The 17,572-nt window shown below is 48.7% G+C and overlaps 2 protein-coding genes across 2 annotated transcripts; one reads left to right on the plus strand and one right to left on the minus strand.

Annotated features, from left to right (window-relative positions):
• Positions 1-1,626: 1,626 nt before the first annotated feature.
• Positions 1,627-2,850, minus strand: LOC118778115 (5-hydroxytryptamine receptor 1A-alpha-like). The gene has a single exon (XM_036529465.1). It carries the CDS (start codon positions 2,848-2,850, stop codon positions 1,627-1,629), a length of 1,224 nt encoding a protein of 407 aa, XP_036385358.1.
• A 3,146-nt stretch (positions 2,851-5,996) lies between these two features.
• LOC118778485 (E3 ubiquitin-protein ligase RNF180-like) lies at positions 5,997-16,610 on the plus strand. The gene is made up of 8 exons (XM_036530016.1): positions 5,997-6,069; positions 6,601-6,678; positions 7,419-7,511; positions 8,184-8,813; positions 8,919-9,113; positions 12,645-12,876; positions 14,843-14,968; positions 15,521-16,610. The coding sequence occupies exons 2-8, from the start codon at positions 6,619-6,621 to the stop codon at positions 15,718-15,720; spliced, it is 1,536 nt and encodes a 511-aa protein (XP_036385909.1). The 5' UTR covers positions 5,997-6,069; positions 6,601-6,618; the 3' UTR covers positions 15,721-16,610.
• The last annotated feature ends 962 nt before the right edge of the window (positions 16,611-17,572 follow it).

Genomic DNA, 17,572 nt, shown 5'->3' on the forward strand with positions numbered 1-17,572 from the left:
CTTGTGGTAATGAAAGTGTGTCCACTCTGCGGTGTTTGAGAGGACGGGGTCAGCTGAGGACCAGGCTCACCTGCTGTCACTGAACAGGAGTGCCCTGCCGATCCGAGCCTCCCTCTCTGGCCGTCTGACTCAGCCCTCTCCCACTTAGCTATTCACTTACCAGTGCTGTGCACACAGGTAGTGTTTGAGCCACTACATATGCAAGATATTATTATCATTATTATTATTACACTGCCTGTGTAATGTTTGGTGTTTGGTGAACAGACAGATGCAGACTGAAGACCCACCTCTTCAGACTGCACCTCGGTTTCACCTCAGTCCCTGCCCGCTAACACCCCTCTTGTTTTTGTTTTATTTTGGATTCTGTGTTCTAGTGACTGATATTTTATATGTTGTTTTATATAGATGTTTTATACTTGGCTTCTATCAGATTGCCCAAGGCTTGACTGGTGTTGTCTTCACAGTCACTGGTGTGGGAGTGTTAGCCTGGTCTGACACTGTTGCTCATTCAGCTTGAATGGATACACTTCTGTTCTGTTGTGCTGGAAGTCGCTCTGGATAAGGGCGTCTGCTAAATGCATGTAATGTAGTGTGGTGTGATGTAGTGTGAACAGAGAACAGCTCTAAGTGTTGACATTGATGAGCATGTGAGTGTGTGTAATGAGTGTGTATGAGAGTGGAATAGATTGAATTATTATTAAATTGATTGTTACATCAGAAGTGAAGAGATCAGCACAGGCTGATATCACTGTGTCTTCCTCTCCCAAATAATGCTGAAATGCAGTTTTTTTTTTTTTTTTCAGATCATCTCAGCATGATGTTGTAACAAACAAACTCAGGTGAAACTAGCTACTGATAGACTGAATAACTTAAAAAAAACTTTAAAAAATATTGACTTTACTACATTTACTATCAGCTCATTGGCATTACAACACACCCTTTCAGTGCATGCACTTTACTAGACAGCTGTTTACCAAATATTTTTACATGAGAGACGTGGTATGTAGCGGTATCGGAAAGGTGCACAACAGTCTCAAACACCTGCGCACACAGAGTAACGTGACGCATGCGTCCAACAGAGGCCTTTCTTTGTGATTTGAGGCATTTTTGCACAAACGGGACTACACGCAGGCGGCTGTCAATAACAGACGAGTTTATTGTTTCAAAGCTACGAAGCAGAACTGATGTGCATGATGCGCGTGGGCAGGGAGCCCTCCAGCACCAACCAAATAATCACAAAGTCGAAGTCCAGCACACACCGCGACGCGTCTTCCGAGGGAATAGGACCGTGCATTACAGGGGTGTCATGGCGAGCTCAGCTCCCGCTCGTCGCGCTGCCCTGCAGGGCGTCTTCACCCCTCGGGTCTGCCCGGTGAAGGGCTTCTCCGCCCAATCACGCTCGTCTGGCGTCTGTCGCTGCCTGTAAGACCGGCCTCAAGTGATGATGATGTTGCTAGTAAAAATAACCATCATAATCATAATAACCATAATAATAACAGCATTACACCTGTTGCTATCGGATCACTTCGCGTTGTTTGCTAACAATTCACACATGGTAATCAGGCTAGAGGCTACATGGTCCGATATCAACACCTTAGCTGCACGAGACAAAATTATGTCAGATGCTCAGGGTCGGCAAAACTTGCATTTAATTATTTTTTTGAAAGCACTTTGAAAATCTTTATTGAAGTAGGCGTAAATGATCGGATTTAAGAGAGAGTTCGAGTAGCCTAGCCAGTTAATCACATCCCCGAGCCACACCGGCATGTGGCAACTCTCCGGGCAAAAGGGCAACACCAGAGCCACGATGAAGAACGGCAACCAGCACAAAATGAAGGTGCCCATGATGATCCCGAGCGTCTTCACGGTTTTGCGCTCTCTTGCCAAAGCAATTTTCCTCTTGGCTTCTGTATTCTTTTCGTTTCTGTTCTCGAAACACGGCGCTGATTGCGGGGTGTTTGGGAGGGGAAGGTGATTCTTAGAGTTGCTGTGAACTTCAATGATCTCCAGCGACTCGCCGTCCTGCCCGTGCTTGACCGCGCCATTTACGCACGAGCTCGGCTTTGGTTCCACGCTCCGCTTCCAGTTTTTGGTCAGGTCTCCGTTGGTCTTTTTATGAAACAAGGCAGGCGACACCGTTACACATTTGTCCGAAACTTTCTTTTTCTCTGTTTTGCGGACTGTTTTTCGGATTCGGAACCTGGCAGCTTTGAATATTCTCCCGTAAAGGACCAGCATAAGAATGAGCGGGATGTAAAAAGCGCCGAAAGTCGAATAAATGGTGTAGCCAGGGTCCTGGCTGATGGTGCAGGCGTCGGGGTCAGCTCTGTCCTCGGCTTTTCTCCATCCTAACATGGGCGGAATCGATATGGAGAAACCTACCAGCCAAGTCACGCTGATCAGGATAGCCGCACGTCTGGGGGTCCGTTTGTTCACATAGTCTATGGGATCTGTTATCGCCCAGTACCTGTCCAAGGCTATTGCGCACAGGTGTAGTATGGACGACGTGCAACACAACACGTCTAAGGAAATGAAAATGTCACAAGTTACCTGCCCGAGAGTCCATTTGTTTAAGACTTGATAAAGAGCGGCCATGGGGAGCACCAGCACCGACACCATCAGGTCCGTGACGGCCAGCGATCCGATCAAATAGTTCGCCACATTCTGGAGGGATCTCTCCAGAGCGATGGCCGCGACCACGCACGCATTCCCAAATATAGCACAGAGAATCAGCGCTGCCAGCAAGAGAGAGGTGGCGATTTGGTAACTTAGTGCCACTTCGGCTAAGGTCGTGATGTTCTCGTTTTGGACGGAGCCGTCTGAAGACGTCGTGTTGTTTGTACTTTCCATCTCGAGAAAGAACCGACTAGCAGAAAACTCTTCAGCCCTGCTACCAGCCTCCCGCGAACACGCGTGTCCGGCTCTACCCCATTCTGCGCAGCGCGCGTGCTGATCTGATCTGAAGTCTTGGCAACACGAGCCTTGGGTATCACTGACGACTGGTGACGGCGTGAATTCATTTATACCAGCAGTGGAAAGTACGTCAGTTGGCGGAGAGGTCGTAGCACTGTTTTACTATTCATTTCTCAAACTGGTATTTCGATTTCAGCAGACGCAGGAACGGGTTTGAGTTTGATTAGTTTTTATGCATTCGGTTATACAAATATTCGGTTTCTAATTGAGAAGAACAGCCGCGTCCATATTTTCTTGTTGTATGAGGCACTCCGCCGACGGGTCATTTTAAAATTTGAGCTGTGTTTTCTTTATTCAACTTACCAATGCAATCTACACCAACATCGGTGCGAAAATTATATTCAAGTTTCAAGTTTTTTGATCAATTACAAGAAAACACTTGTTTTCAGGTGGACGGTGGAAGACATTCCAGGCTGCATCGGATATATTTTTCTCACGAAAAATAAATGTAAAATTCAAAACGAAATCTGTGCTGAAAACAAAATAATGTTTTAACGTATGAAATTATTTCACCAACTAATTTCACCAACTTGTAATGATTGTATATAAAACAAAATACGAATATAATTGTAAACATTTATATGCAAATCCTATATTTTATAAAACGAAAACGTTCAGAGTGTATGAATGTGTTCAGAGAGGAACCGTGGCTCGAGCGTTACCGCGTGGCTCAGCACCGCGGTCAGCTCCGCGCGCGCAGTCTGCTGCTGCCACCTGGCGCGAGACGGCTCCTGGCAACAGCGCCGACGCGCAGATCTGCAGCGTTTGCTGTCAGCATCCCGGAACAGCGGTGCGTAGAGCAGTGACCTGTGATGACTGCAGAGACAACGAACTAAAAATCAGTCTTTTCCAGCATTCATTTTTCCTTTTGCGGTTCGTATCTACAGTTATTTTGTCATTGATGAACTTGTGGTTGATTTAAAGAATATACCTGCCGACCCAGCCTCCCCAAACCAATTTGACAGAAAACTTCTATACAAAAAAGTGATATCTCTAACGAGGTGTGCATATGGCTGGCATTACATATTAAGGTTATGGGAAATGCTATTTATCTGTTTATGTATTTATTGGAAAACTCTCATTCCCGGCTACGGTGGTGCAGTAACTGCGCCTGCAAACAACGGATAGCTGGTATTCCTGTTATAATCGTCGTTCTAATTGATTTTTTTCTTATGCTTTAATTTGGTGCTTTATCATAGACTTCAGTGTATTACGCACCAGATGTAGAAACACAGGCATTGTCAATACATACAATAACCAGAACAGTGCAGATAAATTACCCTAATACAAAAAGCAGAAAACCCGTAAATGGAAGCTGACAGTGTGAAATACACGGTCGTTAAATGTAAGGCCAGTGCGCACCGGTAACTGAAGGAAAACAGACCAGTGATGCGTTACTCCTGCGGGGAGTCAAGGGTAGCAGTGTTTACGAGGCAATCCCCGGTGCTGACACTTTTATTGTTTTCTTCTCTCTCTCTCTCACTTTATGCGTGACCCCCGTGCGGATCAATACGAGCTGAAAACGCACAGCACTCTGCATGTTTCCTTCTTAATTTACACACACAAAAGAACAGGCCTCATTGTCTGAGCAGGTGATACACGGCGGCCTTGCTTAGCCTACAAGATGGAATTAAATCTATTTTGGTTCACTGAACCTCTTGTTAACTGCCTCTCTGCATGTACCCGACCATTTTGCTGCTATCAAAGGCCACAGACACTGATGGTGAAGTGTGAATATTCACAGTGTGATTCTCATGCATGTGAAGACTGACTATTTTTAACGTATCACTTTTTTCAGCAGCCTCCTGCTCTCACTCAGCAATATCTTCATTACCCTTGATGACACAATGATATCTTGATGATGACACAATCGAATCTTGGTGTCGGTCTGGATGACACGCTTAATTGAAAAGGTAGCATGAATTATCCAGAGCTGTCGATTCTTACTCTATACAATATCTGCAAAATCCATCCATTTCTTGCTACATATGCTGCCCAGCTCATTGTTGACTGAAACGCTTGTCTTAGTCAGTCTCCCTAGATGTGCCATCAGGGCTCTCCAGCGCCTACAGAACGCTGCTGCTCATATTGTCTGTAACCAGCAGAAATGCACGTATGTCACACCTCTCCTCACCGTCCTCCGTCTGTGGCTTGACTGAAACACAAATACAGGGCAGCAAGAGAAATTCATTCAATTCATCATCAAACCCCACACTCCTGCCAGACCACTCTGCTCCACAACCTCTGGTCACCTTGTGATCCCTCTCTGAAAGGCTCTGTCTTTTCAGTCACATCTACTCTGACCCCCAGGGGTGGAATGAGCCCCTCACAGCATTCAGAAATATCAAATCACTGACCATCTTCCAACACAGACTGAAAATTCTTCTGTTCAAACTGTATCTCAGTACAACTGGTCCCAAAGTCTGAATATTCATTCTATATCCCAATACATTTGCTATGCCCTCAAACCTACTGCACTTAGAATATGGCATGTTATGTAATGACTCCTACTGTTGGAATTATGACATTTATGATTTAGTATCTTCACTGCCCTTAACCCGGCCTGTTTTCTATGCTCTGTTGTAAGTTACTCTGGATAAGCGCATCTGATAAATTGAGAAATATAGATATAATGTAAATCTAAACAAACAGTTACAAAATCCTTATCCCTTATCTATCGAAGAGCGTCAGCGCGTCTGCCTATTCACGGCAATGCTGAACAACAGCCAAACGGGGTCAGTGATTTTCTGCACCTGGAAAAAAGGACAGGTGCGTGTTAGCCAAAGCACAGCACTGAGATGTTGAGTAGCGTCATTTGTTATGGTAGATCGTGTTCAAACGGGTGCACAACGTCTAATATGCTGTTACAATGTACATAAACCGTTAAAAATGCTAAGCAAAAATAAATAATACGCAATAAATACAATTTGCTGGTTAAACACTTTCGACTTCATACGTAGTCGAATACGCTTACGCGTTAAAGTCTTTTGGTGCGTCTCGCTTTCCGTAGGCCATGGTCGTCACCTTTGTAACTTTCCGTATGTGTGTTTCAGGCTAACATCCACATTATTCCAATAACTCAGATGGCGATCTTCTGTAAGTGTCTAAATGTACTGCTTTGCTTGCATGATATATATATATATATATATATATATATATATATATATATATATATATATATATATATATATATACACGTGATGCATACATTTTCTCAGTTGATTGTGTACTTCGTGAACACTGTCATAACTTGTTAACGTTAACTTGTTAGCTAAGTTAGCAGTTGTCAGACTGTCGTTTAAGAACAAATTAATAATGTCCCATATAAAATTAGCACTTAAAAAGACAGTTGTAATGTTAGCCGATCTTTAATAAATGTGATCGAATAAAAGTTGCCTGTAACTGAACCTTAGCTAACTAGCTACTGTATGCGCTACCTTTAGCTATCAGAAATATCAGCGTGCCATACACTGCTTTCTTGGGTAGTTAGGAATTTTTAAAAGTTTGATTCCCGTCTGGGGACAGTGTCTGTCCTTTGCAGTTATACTGGAGTATAATGACAGATTATTTGTATCTGACAGGTTATGAATCGCGTGTCTGATTTCATTTTAAAATTTGGTATTACAGAACTGAGTTGTGGGTATCATGGTGCTTCGCTGCAGGAGGTGTCGGAAGTGTGTCCTGGATGCAGTTTGGCTGGTCCCGGTGCGTCTGTTTCACATGTCTGTTTGCTGTGGAACTGGTCAGAATTTCCTATAGTTTCCAGAAGAGACCATTTTCTGTGTGCTTGACAACTCTTGTGTATGTGTAGTTGCTCTTATTTTTGAGCACACTTATGAATGTAGCACGCGTATTTGACATAGCATCAGTTATGACAGTAGTGTGTGAGGGACTGCGGCTTGGATGTGATCAGTTGTGTGTTGTAGACGTGTACCTGTAGCTGTGTGTGTGTGTGTGTGTGTGTGTGTGTGTGTGTGTGTGTGTGTGTGTGTGTGTGTGTGTGTGTATGTGTTTATCTGTAGCTGTGTGTGTGTGTACCTGTGGCTGTGTGTGAGTGAGTGTGTGTGTGTGTGTCACTGTGTGTGTGTGTGTGTGTGTGTGTAGTTGTGTGTGTAGCTGTATATGCTGAAGCAAGCTGCCCTCCCACACACTCTCTGTGGAAAAGAGCTAAAGGACCATGTGTACATTCTGCATTGATGGAGGCCACTGGGTCTTCTGTTCTGCTGACGCATATAAAAATGTTACCAAACTCAATGATTGTACTTTTGCTGTGTCTACTTGGATTGTATTTTAGATAATTATAATCACATTTTAGATTTTTGAATGTGTGGACAAAAATTATGATGTATTTAAGGCATGGTTAGACCTTAGTATAGCAAAAATGATTGATTTAACTTGTAACTACAATAATTGTTAGTAAAAAAAGTTTTTTGTCCTTTTTGTAGATTAATGCAGCTGATGAGAACACATCAGAATGCAGAATCTGGCATCTAGACTTTGACCTGCTGCCTGCCTGGATTCTCACAGCCATCAATCAGGTGAGGGTGTGCGCAGTGTGGCAGCACTCAGAGTCACCCCAACCCGCTCACTGACACAGTGCGGCTACACATTCATACACTGACGCAGTGCGGCTACACATCCATACACTGACGCAGTGCGGCTACACATCCATACACTGACGCAGTACGGCTACACATCCATACACTGACGCAGTGCGGCTACACATCCATACACTGACGCAGTACGGCTACACATCCATACACTGACGCAGTACGGCTACACATCCATACACTGACGCAGTGCGGCTACACATCCATACACTGACGCAGTGCGGCTACACATCCATACACTGACGCAGTGCGGCTACACATCCATACACTGACGCAGTGCGGCTACACATCCATACACTGACGCAGTGAGCCCAGCCGTGTGAAAAGCACTGCAACACTCAGCCTCTGATGTGTGACGCTGTAAGGTACTGGGACATGGTGGCTGAAACACAGGAAAATCAGTCAATATTAGCTGAACTGATTCAGTGATCTGTAACTTATCTGCCTGAGTAAGCGTGTCTGAGAGAAGCTGCTAGGGTAGCACTCCCCAGTTGGTGTGCTGTATGGTCATGTGTTGCGCATGTTATTGAGAGGGTGATGTGGTTATTTGCTGTTTTGCTGTTTTTCCGGCTGTTGCATTGTGCTGTGTGTTTCCCGTAGGCCAGCTGGACAGTGGGAAAACTGAACTGCCAGTTCTGCGGAGCTCGACTCGGCGGATTCAATTTCATCAACCGTGCAAAATGTCCCTGCGGCCGCGAGCTGACTGTTCACCTCTGCAGGAGCCGGCTGGACCGCGACGCCGGTCCCGCCCTGTCTGTCTCCCAGGCGGCAAGTGGCCCTCACTCCGAGCGGGGGCCAGGAGGGCCCGCCAGCAAGGACCCGGGCTCAGACCCAAGGCCACCCTCTCCAGCTGAGACCAGCGTCAGCCCTGAGTTTGGACCAGGGACTGAAGCTGCCTGCCCGGAAGTGCGGTCCCACGAGACACACACGGGACCGGCTGATGGGGGCGACCCCCCGGCGCCCCCCAGCCCCCCGCAGTCTGTGGAGGTGGTGGGCAGGAAGGCTGGTGGGTTGGACCGCAGGGCTGCGGGTGAAGCCAGCCCTTCTGCTGGGTTCTGTGATGAGGCAGCGCAGTCAGAAGCTGGGCGTGGTCAGGACTGTGCCCCGCCCCCTCGGCCCTGTGGGCAGACAGACCTCGGCTCGGCCCAGCCTGAGTCTCCCCACCCTGCTGAGGGCCAGCGGGAGCTGGGAGACTGGCCAGGGCTGCTCCCGGTCACGCCCATCCAGGAGGTGGGAATTCTGAGGAGACACCCCACTCAGACCAACACAGAGGAAGGGGGGGAACTGGAGGAGGAGAGGGAGGAGCTGGAGGAGGAGAGGGAGGAGCTGGAGGAGGAGAGGGAGGAGCTGGAGGAGGAGAGGGAGGGGTGGGGAGCTCCTGTCGGGAGTCTGTCACTGGCTGGGCCCCCAGTGCGCCCTGCGACAGAGCTCACACTGACCAAGAGGGAGAGGAACCGTCTGAAGAGCCAGAGGAGGAAACAGAGGAAGAGGGAGCGCTGGCTTCAGAGCCAGCTACAGGAACACTCACAGGTGAGAGCGCTGGCTTCAGAGCCAGCTACAGGAACACTCACAGGTGAGAGCGCTGGCTTCAGAGCCAGCTACAGGAACACTCACAGGTGAGAGCTCTGGCTTCAGAGCCAGCTACAGGAACACTCACAGGTGAGAGCGCTGGCTTCAGAGCCAGCTACAGGAACACGCACAGGTGAGAGCGCTGGCTTCAGAGCCAGCTACAGGAACACGCACAGGTGAGAGCGCTGGCTTCAGAGCCAGCTACAGGAACACTCACAGGTGAGAGCGCTGGCTTCAGAGCCAGCTACAGGAACACTCACAGGTGAGAGCTCTGGCTTCAGAGCCAGCTACAGGAACACTCACAGGTGAGAGCGCTGGCTTCAGAGCCAGCTACAGGAACACGCACAGGTGAGAGCGCTGGCTTCAGAGCCAGCTACAGGAACACGCACAGGTGAGAGCGCTGGCTTCAGAGCCAGCTACAGGAACACGCACAGGTGAGAGCGCTGGCTTCAGAGCCAGCTACAGGAACACTCACAGGTGAGAGCTCTGGCTTCAGAGCCAGCTACAGGAACACTCACAGGTGAGAGCGCTGGCTTCAGAGCCAGCTACAGGAACACGCACAGGTGAGAGCGCTGGCTTCAGAGCCAGCTACAGGAACACGCACAGGTGAGAGTGCTGGCTTCAGAGCCAGCTACAGGAACACGCACAGGTGAGAGCGCTGGATCCACAGCTACAGGAACACTCACAGGTGAGAGCGCTGGATCCAGAGCCAGCTACAGGAACACTCACAGGTGAGAGTGCTGGATCCAGAGCCAGCTACAGGAACACTCACAGGTGAGAGAGCTGGATCCACAGCCAGCTACAGGAACACTTACAGGTGATAGAGCTGGCTTCAGAGCCAGCTACAGGAACACTCACAGGTGAGAGTGCTGGATCCAGAGCTACAGGAACACTCACAGGTGAGAGTGCTGGCTTCAGAGCCAGCTACAGGAACACTCACAGGTGAGAGCGCTGGATCCACAGCTACAGGAACACTCACAGGTGAGAGAGCTGGATACATAGCTAGCTGCAGGAACACTTACAGGTGAGAGAGCTGGATCCACAGCTACAGGAACACTCACAGGTGAGAGTGCTGGATCCAGAGCCAGCTACAGGAACACTCACAGGTGAGAGTGCTGGATTCAGAGCTACAGGAACACGCACAGGTGAGAGCGCTGGATCCACAGCTACAGGAACACTCACAGGTGAGAGTGCTGGATCCAGAGCTACAGGAACACTCACAGGTGAGAGTGCTGGCTTCAGAGCCAGCTACAGGAACACTCACAGGTGAGAGCGCTGGATCCACAGCTACAGGAACACTCACAGGTGAGAGTGCTGGCTTCAGAGCCAGCTACAGGAACACTCACAGGTGAGAGCGCTGGATCCACAGCTACAGGAACACTCACAGGTGAGAGTGCTGGATACATAGCCAGCTACAGGAACACTCACAGGTGAGAGAGCTGGATCCACAGCCTTTGTTTTCTGTCTTCTGTGCCTTGGTGTCTGTACTTTTGCACCTGTGGAAGTGACTCTGGAGTGTCTGCCAGGTTGCTGACGGCAGTGTGAAACGACAGCACTGAAGCGTGGAGCCGTGCTTCTCTCAGGAGAGGCATGGGGAGTTCATGCTGAACAGGCTGTGCTTTTAGAAGGTCCTCCAGCAAACCAACGCTGTGAAACCGTACAGATTGTACACGCGTTATACGGCAACATTGCTAGCCTCGGGTGTCTCCTTGCCGGTCTGTTTGAGGGCGTACAGTGGGTCTGCAGTCACCCACGTACCCAGCAGGGCTGTTTCAGGGCATGTGGTAGGTCTGCATTCAGATAACTGCTGGCTTCTCACAAAGTCCAGCATTGATTTTTCCTCTTCAGGTTTCCTTACATTACCTTTGCGTGTGGAAGCCCTGTTACTATGCAAGCTGTGTTTCTGCTGAGGGTCGCACTCTGACACAATCACTTCATGCCTAGCGATGCAGCAGAGAAGCCACAGCCAGAATAATACTGGAATAGATTTAAGTGTTTCTGCAGCTCCTAATCCCAAAGGCAGACCCTTCCCTGCGTGGGTTGCCTGGCTCCAGGCCTCCTCTCGGCCTGGCTGCATGCTTATCCTCTTTCTGATTGGGGGTTTGGATTTAGAGCTCCAGTCCTGGCCTCATGACCAACTCGTGAGTTCCATTCCCGGGTCGGGAGGCTTCTGTACTGTTACGTAAGGCTCTTAACCAGCTTCGCTACCTCTCAGAGAAACAAACAGAAGAACGAGAGATACGGCGGGAGTTTCTGCTGTAGATAAGGCAGTGCGTGAGCGCGGGTGTGGATAAGCTGCTGTGGACGTTGCCCCTCTGATGTGCCTGTGTGAGTGAGAGGCAGCGGAGACGTGCCCAGTGTCTCTGTGATCTGCAGCCGGATGCCTCTCTCCTGCACCTGCACCGCACCGAGGACAGCCATGTACCTGGTGAGTCAGAGGGCAGGCCGCCGGGCGCTGACCAGGTCGCTGGGTACTGACCAGGTCGTGGGTGTTGGGGGTCGGGATCTACCCGCCCTCCGGGCTGGGCTGTCCCCGGGTTTGGCGTGCCGGATCCCAGATGGCTCTCAGGGCGGCGTTTTATCAGAGGATTTTGGGGGAGCTGTGGCCTGAATTCAGTCAGTGTCTGTCGGCGAATTCAGTCATCGCCAGTGTTAATGGACTGTGTGGGGGCTTGGGGGGATGGTTTATTCCTCTGACTGTTGTTGTACTGGCCTAAAAAACGGGTCAGATCTATGTCCTGCAAAAGCTCCAAACGGGCAGCACATGACTGTGTAGACTGTGAATGTGTGTTTGTCAGGATTCCTGGATGTTTTTCAGGAGCTGTTAGCGTGTAGTCATGTTTTCTGCACAGCCCTGTGTTGCAGCTGCATTGATGTACATCCTGTTAAACATTACTGCTTTCATAGAAACAATTGTGTTAACGCTGCATTGAAGATTGGATTAAGTTTGGTGTACATTTTTAGATTGAGCAATAAAGGCAGTTCAATAGGTCTCTTCATGATTGCATTAGTCAGTAAAGATGAATCTGTAGGTCTCTCTGTGATCGGGTGAATCTGTAGGTCTCTCTGTGATCGGGTGAATCTGTAGGTCTCTCTGTGATCGGGTGAATCTGTAGGCCTCTCCGTGATCGGGTGAATCTGTAGGTCTCTCTGTGATCGGATGAATCTGTAGGTCTCTCTGTCATCGGGTGAATCTGTAGGCCTCTCTGTGATCAGGTGAATCTGTAGGCCTCTCTGTGATCAGGTGAGTCTGTAGGTCTCTCCGTGATCGGATGAATCTGTAGGTCTCTCTGTGATCGGGTGAATCTGTAGGTCTCTCCGTGATCGGGTAAATCTGTAGGTCTCTCCGTGATCGGGTAAATCTGTAGGTCTCTCTGTGATCGGGTGAATCTGTAGGTCTCTCTGTGATCGGGTGAATCTGTAGGTCTCTCTGTGATCGGGTGAATCTGTAGGTCTCTCCTGAGTGCACGCTTGTCTGTGTCTCCCCCCCAGCAGAGTTTGTCTGGGAGTGTGACAGGCAGTGAGGATGAGGAGGTGCCTGAGGGGGAGAGAGAGGGCTTCACCTGTGCCGTGTGTCTGGACGTCTACTTCAGCCCCCACGTGTGCCAGCCCTGCCAGCACGTCTTCTGTGAGCCCTGCCTTCGTACGCTGGCCAAGAACCGCCCGGCCAACACGCCCTGCCCCCTGTGCCGAACCCTCATCACACACGTGGTCTTCCACAAAGGTGAGCACAGCGCCGCCCTGCTGGACACTCTCACACAACTGTAAGGTGTGAGGGGGGCTGTGCTGATGTGTCTTTATGCTGTGAACAAGACCTGGAACGCTTACGCTGTGAACTGCAAGCTTTCCTGTGAGCTGTGAGCTGTGAGCTGTGAGCTGTGTGCTGTGTGCTGTGTGCTGTGAGCTGTGTGCTGTGATGTTCTGTGAGCTGTGTGCTGTGTGCTGTGTGCTGTGTGCTGTGTGCTGTGAGCTGTGAGCTGTGTGCTGTGATGTTCTGTGAGCTGTGATGTGCTGTGAGCTGTGAGCTGTGATGTTCTGTGAGCTGTGTGTTGTGTGCTGTGAGTTACACTATGTGCTGTGACCTATGCGCTGTGAGCTGTATGCTGTGTGCTGTGTGATGTTCTGTGAGCTGTGAGCTGTGTGCTGTGATGTTCTGTGAGCTGTGAGCTGTGATGTTCTGTGAGCTGTGTGTTGTGTGCTGTGAGTTACACTATGTGCTGTGACCTGTGCGCTGTGAGCTGTATGCTGTGTGCTGTGTGATGTTCTGTGAGCTGTGTGCTGTGAACTGTGTGATGTTCTGTGAGCTGTGTGCTGTGAGCTGTGTGATGTTCTGTGTGCTGTGTGCTGTGAGCTGTGTGCTGTGAGCTGTGATGTTCTGTGAGCTGTGTGTTGTGTGCTGTGAGTTACACTATGTGCTGTGACCTGTGCGCTGTGAGCTGTATGCTGTGTGATGTGCTGTGTGCTGTGTGCTGTGAGCTGTGTGCTGTGAGTTGTGTGATGTTCTGTGAGCTGTGTGCTGTGAGCTGTGAGCTGTGTGCTGTGAACTGTGTGATGTTCTGTGAGCTGTGTGCTGTGAGCTGTGTGATGTTCTGTGAGCTGTGTGCTGTGTGCTGTGAGTTACACTGTGTGCTGTGAGCTGTGTGCTGTGAGCTGTGTGATGCTCTGTGAGCTGTGTGATGCTCTGTGAGCTGTGTGATGCTCTGTGAGCTGTGTGCTGTGTGCTGTGAGTTACACTGTGTGCTGTGTGCTGTGTGCTGTGAGTTGTGTGATGTTCTGTGAGCTGTGTTCTGTGAGCTGTGTGCTGTGAGTTGTGTGATGTTCTGTGAGCTGTGTGCTGTGAGCTGTTTGATATTCTGTGTGCTGTGAGCTGTGTGCTGTGAGTTACACTGTGTGATGTCCTGTGTGCTGTGCACTGTATTTAAAGTCAAAGTGCAGGCAGTCTCTTTCCACCAGCTACTTTATGCTACAGAAATTAGAAAAATTTCATCTGAAAAAAGTCCCGCTTATCGGTTTGGCATGCAGTATCTGTATCTAATCGCAGAGGCTATTTCGTTCTTTTCTGAAAACGCGAGCATTAGAGCTGTACTTAAAGCGGTTGGTATGTATGTCAGCTTGATTGAGAAACTGTTCAGAGAATTTCTTTGATCTTGCGCCAGACAGTTCACCCTGAATTCTCCCACTAACAGACCAGTGTGATCATCCCACATACTTAAAAATCTAAGTATTTCTGTTTATAAATGTCTCAAAAAGACATAAGGGATGAAAGACTGAAACAACCCAACAGATATAATTTGAAGATTAAGAGGGGGGTTTTTGTAAAAATTGTATTTGTGAGTATGTGTTAGTGTGTGTGGCTGAGCTGGAGTGGAAGTGACATTACTGTAGGGGCATGCAGGTGAAAGTGATGCAGATCTGACTGTACAGAGAGCTGCCTGTCAGTGACTGTGCAGTGTGGAATAGTATAGTGTAGTGTGTGCTTCACTTGGCTCAGAGATTGCAAGCGAGGTTCCCTTCAGGGCGTAAGAGCTGTGGTTGGACAGTGGAATTCCAGATGTGCTTGTAAGCACAGCCCCACCTGGGGTCGGCCTTGCCATCTTTTAGAAGCCTGGCTCCTTAACCACAGCGCCACCTGCTGTGTGGAGGTCTGATTCTTTAGGACAGTGTGTAACGCAGCTGCTGTTGTATTTCAGAGCTCCACCACACGGCGAAGACCTTCTTCCCAAAGCTGTATGTGACGCGGAAGCGGAGCTTCCAGAGGGCTCACTGCGCGCGCTGGCCCCTCCCCAGCTGCAAGAAGGTGTTCCACTTCTTCAGTGGTGCGTCAGTCTAACACACCCTCCCTCTGTGCAGTTACACCCTCCCTCTGTGCAGTTACACCCTCCCTCTGTAGAGTTACACCCTCCCTCTGTAGAGTTACACCCTCCCTCTGTGCAGTTACACCCTCCCTGTGTAGAGTTACACCCTCCCTCTGTAGAGTTACACCCTCCCTCTGTGCAGTTACACTGCAAACACGAAGATAACACACCCTCCACACACATCTGCAAACTGCAAACACCACACACATCCCCTTCTCAAACACCGCTGAAGTTCCTTGTTTATTGTTTAATGACATAGTTTATAAGGATCCATTGACCTCAGACTGTCAGGGACACAGAGAGAGGATGTTTAGACACTCAGCACATGCCAATCAGACAGAGTGATATTCTGCTGCTGCTTCCCCTGCAGTGGAGCCAGAGCCTTCAGATAAGGCCTTGTGTTGCGCTCACACGTGGTGCGCAGAGGCCTGGATGTCCATAAACAGCACAGCGCTCTGTTGCGTGCAGAGCTCTCCACCCGGTGTCTTTTACTGTCCGTCTGCCCCCCCACAGGGTTTCGGAGGCGGGCGGGGCTGGGGCATCGGCCGCTCCTTCTTGGGGAGCACCGATTGGATGTGCTGAACCTGCAGGACGAATCGGAGGGCTGGAGGTTGGACCTGGATGTGTGGATCGTCTACACCCATTGCGCTAACTGGGTTCTGGGCGTGGCAGTGTGCTGCTTCCTCTGCTACCTCCTGCTGGCCTGGCTATGAAACTGCAGCTCAGGCCGACCCCCCCGATACCCAGCAGGCCCTGTCTGACAAACTTCTGTTCTGTGGCTCTTAGCTTAGCATCTCACGTGCCATGTTTCTGAAAGAGGTGTTATCAGTGTGTTGATTAAAAAATATATAGAAAATGAACCACTTTTAGGATCTGATACCACAAAAGTGCAAAAGTTATGCGTTTCATTCACTCATTCATTTAACACTAACTCACTTTTTCTTTCCTTCATCATTCATTTTTTTTCTGTTCAGAATGACGTTAAGTATGGCCCCCTCCTTGTAAGTTACAGTCATAATGCTTTCACGTTAATAACGCTTTCACGCCCCTCAGAATCTCTCTCCTTTGACAAATGTATAAGTAAAACGAATGTAAATGTATATTTGACTTTGACTTACACAGCAGTGTGGTAGGGTCACTTCGGCAGGTGAGAAAGGCAGTCTGGCGAATGTGACCAGTATAAACACGCTGATGCTCACGGTGGAGTCCCCCGCTGTAAATCCATTCCTCCTGCCTCGTTTTCACTGTAAGAACGTTTAGTGTGTCTGGTGCTCCAGACGCTGCACGCGTTTAGCGGGAATAGCGCTCCTGTGATGGAGCGAGGGGCGCTCTGGTCCAGGTCGGCCGTCTGTGATTGGCAGGGCGCGCACAGCGGGCAGGACCGGCATGCGGAATGGGTCTATGACCAGCTGCTCCCAGGATTTCCGCTTCATGTTCTGCCTGCTTAGTGCATTCGGTGGATTTTCATTTCATGCCCTCGATACAAAATGACAGGTTCTGTTTTATTAATTTTATTCATGCTGGCTTTGTTATTTTTGCAGCCCACACTGCTCCCGCAGTCCCATCCTGCCAGCATTGGCCTGTCGGAAATCAGAATCCAATAAACACCGTCAGCTTGCAGTAAACTGCAGTGTTGTCTGATACTGGGTCTGATCCGAAATTAGGTCTTATCTGACTAAATCTATCTGCTACAGATAATACAGTGTTGTACAGCTACAAATTGTAATACTTGTAATACACTTTGAAACTTCAGACTTCAGACTTGATTGAGGTGTCTGTGTAATTGACATATTTCTGTCCTTGTGGTCATATGCGTGGTGCTGCTTGGAGTCTCGTGGCTTTCCATTCCTGGCCTGTGGAGTTTGACAGCTTTGAAGAGGACTTGCCTTCTGCTGTGTTTTTCGGTTCTGCCTTTACTAGCCAAAGGTCTGTCTTCACTGCAGTTTAAACATATTGCTGCTCGGGGGCTTGATAGTGTATAGTCTTTGTACGGGAGTGGTTTCGTCTTTTCTGGAGAATAAGAAACACTCCCCGTAGTGCCTGGCACAGATTGTTTTTTTTTATGGTTGTAATGGGATGTTATGGGCTGTAGGCCTATTCAGTTTAGCCGGCACATTGTCCTTGTTTTTAAGTCACTCTCCTTGTTAAACCGTATATGTATTCTCCTAATTAGCGGCCGCTGAACTGAAGTACCGTGTGAATAAACATGGTAGGATTTGCCTTGACCCCTCTCTCAAGGTCAGACGCCATAGCAGCTGGGTCGAATACCATCCCTGTTCTTAAATGTTTGAGTTTATCTAAAATTAAGCTGTGTCCATCAGAGCACTTTAAACGAACAGATCTCAGAATGTATGGTATTGGTTCGCTGTGGATGAACTGAAAACGGTTTCGTTTTTATTGAATGAATGCGTTGCGTTCTAAAAATTTTGGACAGTTTTGTTCTTTGTTGTAAAAGTTGTGTGTTCAGAAATAAACTGTAGCAATGATGTTAGTTTGATCATTTAAATCTGTCTCCAAAGCTCTCATTTCTTCTGGACTGTGAATGTGTTGTAAAATAAAACCTAG

This window comes from Megalops cyprinoides, chromosome 5 (assembly GCF_013368585.1).
Source record: "Megalops cyprinoides isolate fMegCyp1 chromosome 5, fMegCyp1.pri, whole genome shotgun sequence".
NCBI lineage: Eukaryota > Metazoa > Chordata > Actinopteri > Elopiformes > Megalopidae > Megalops > Megalops cyprinoides.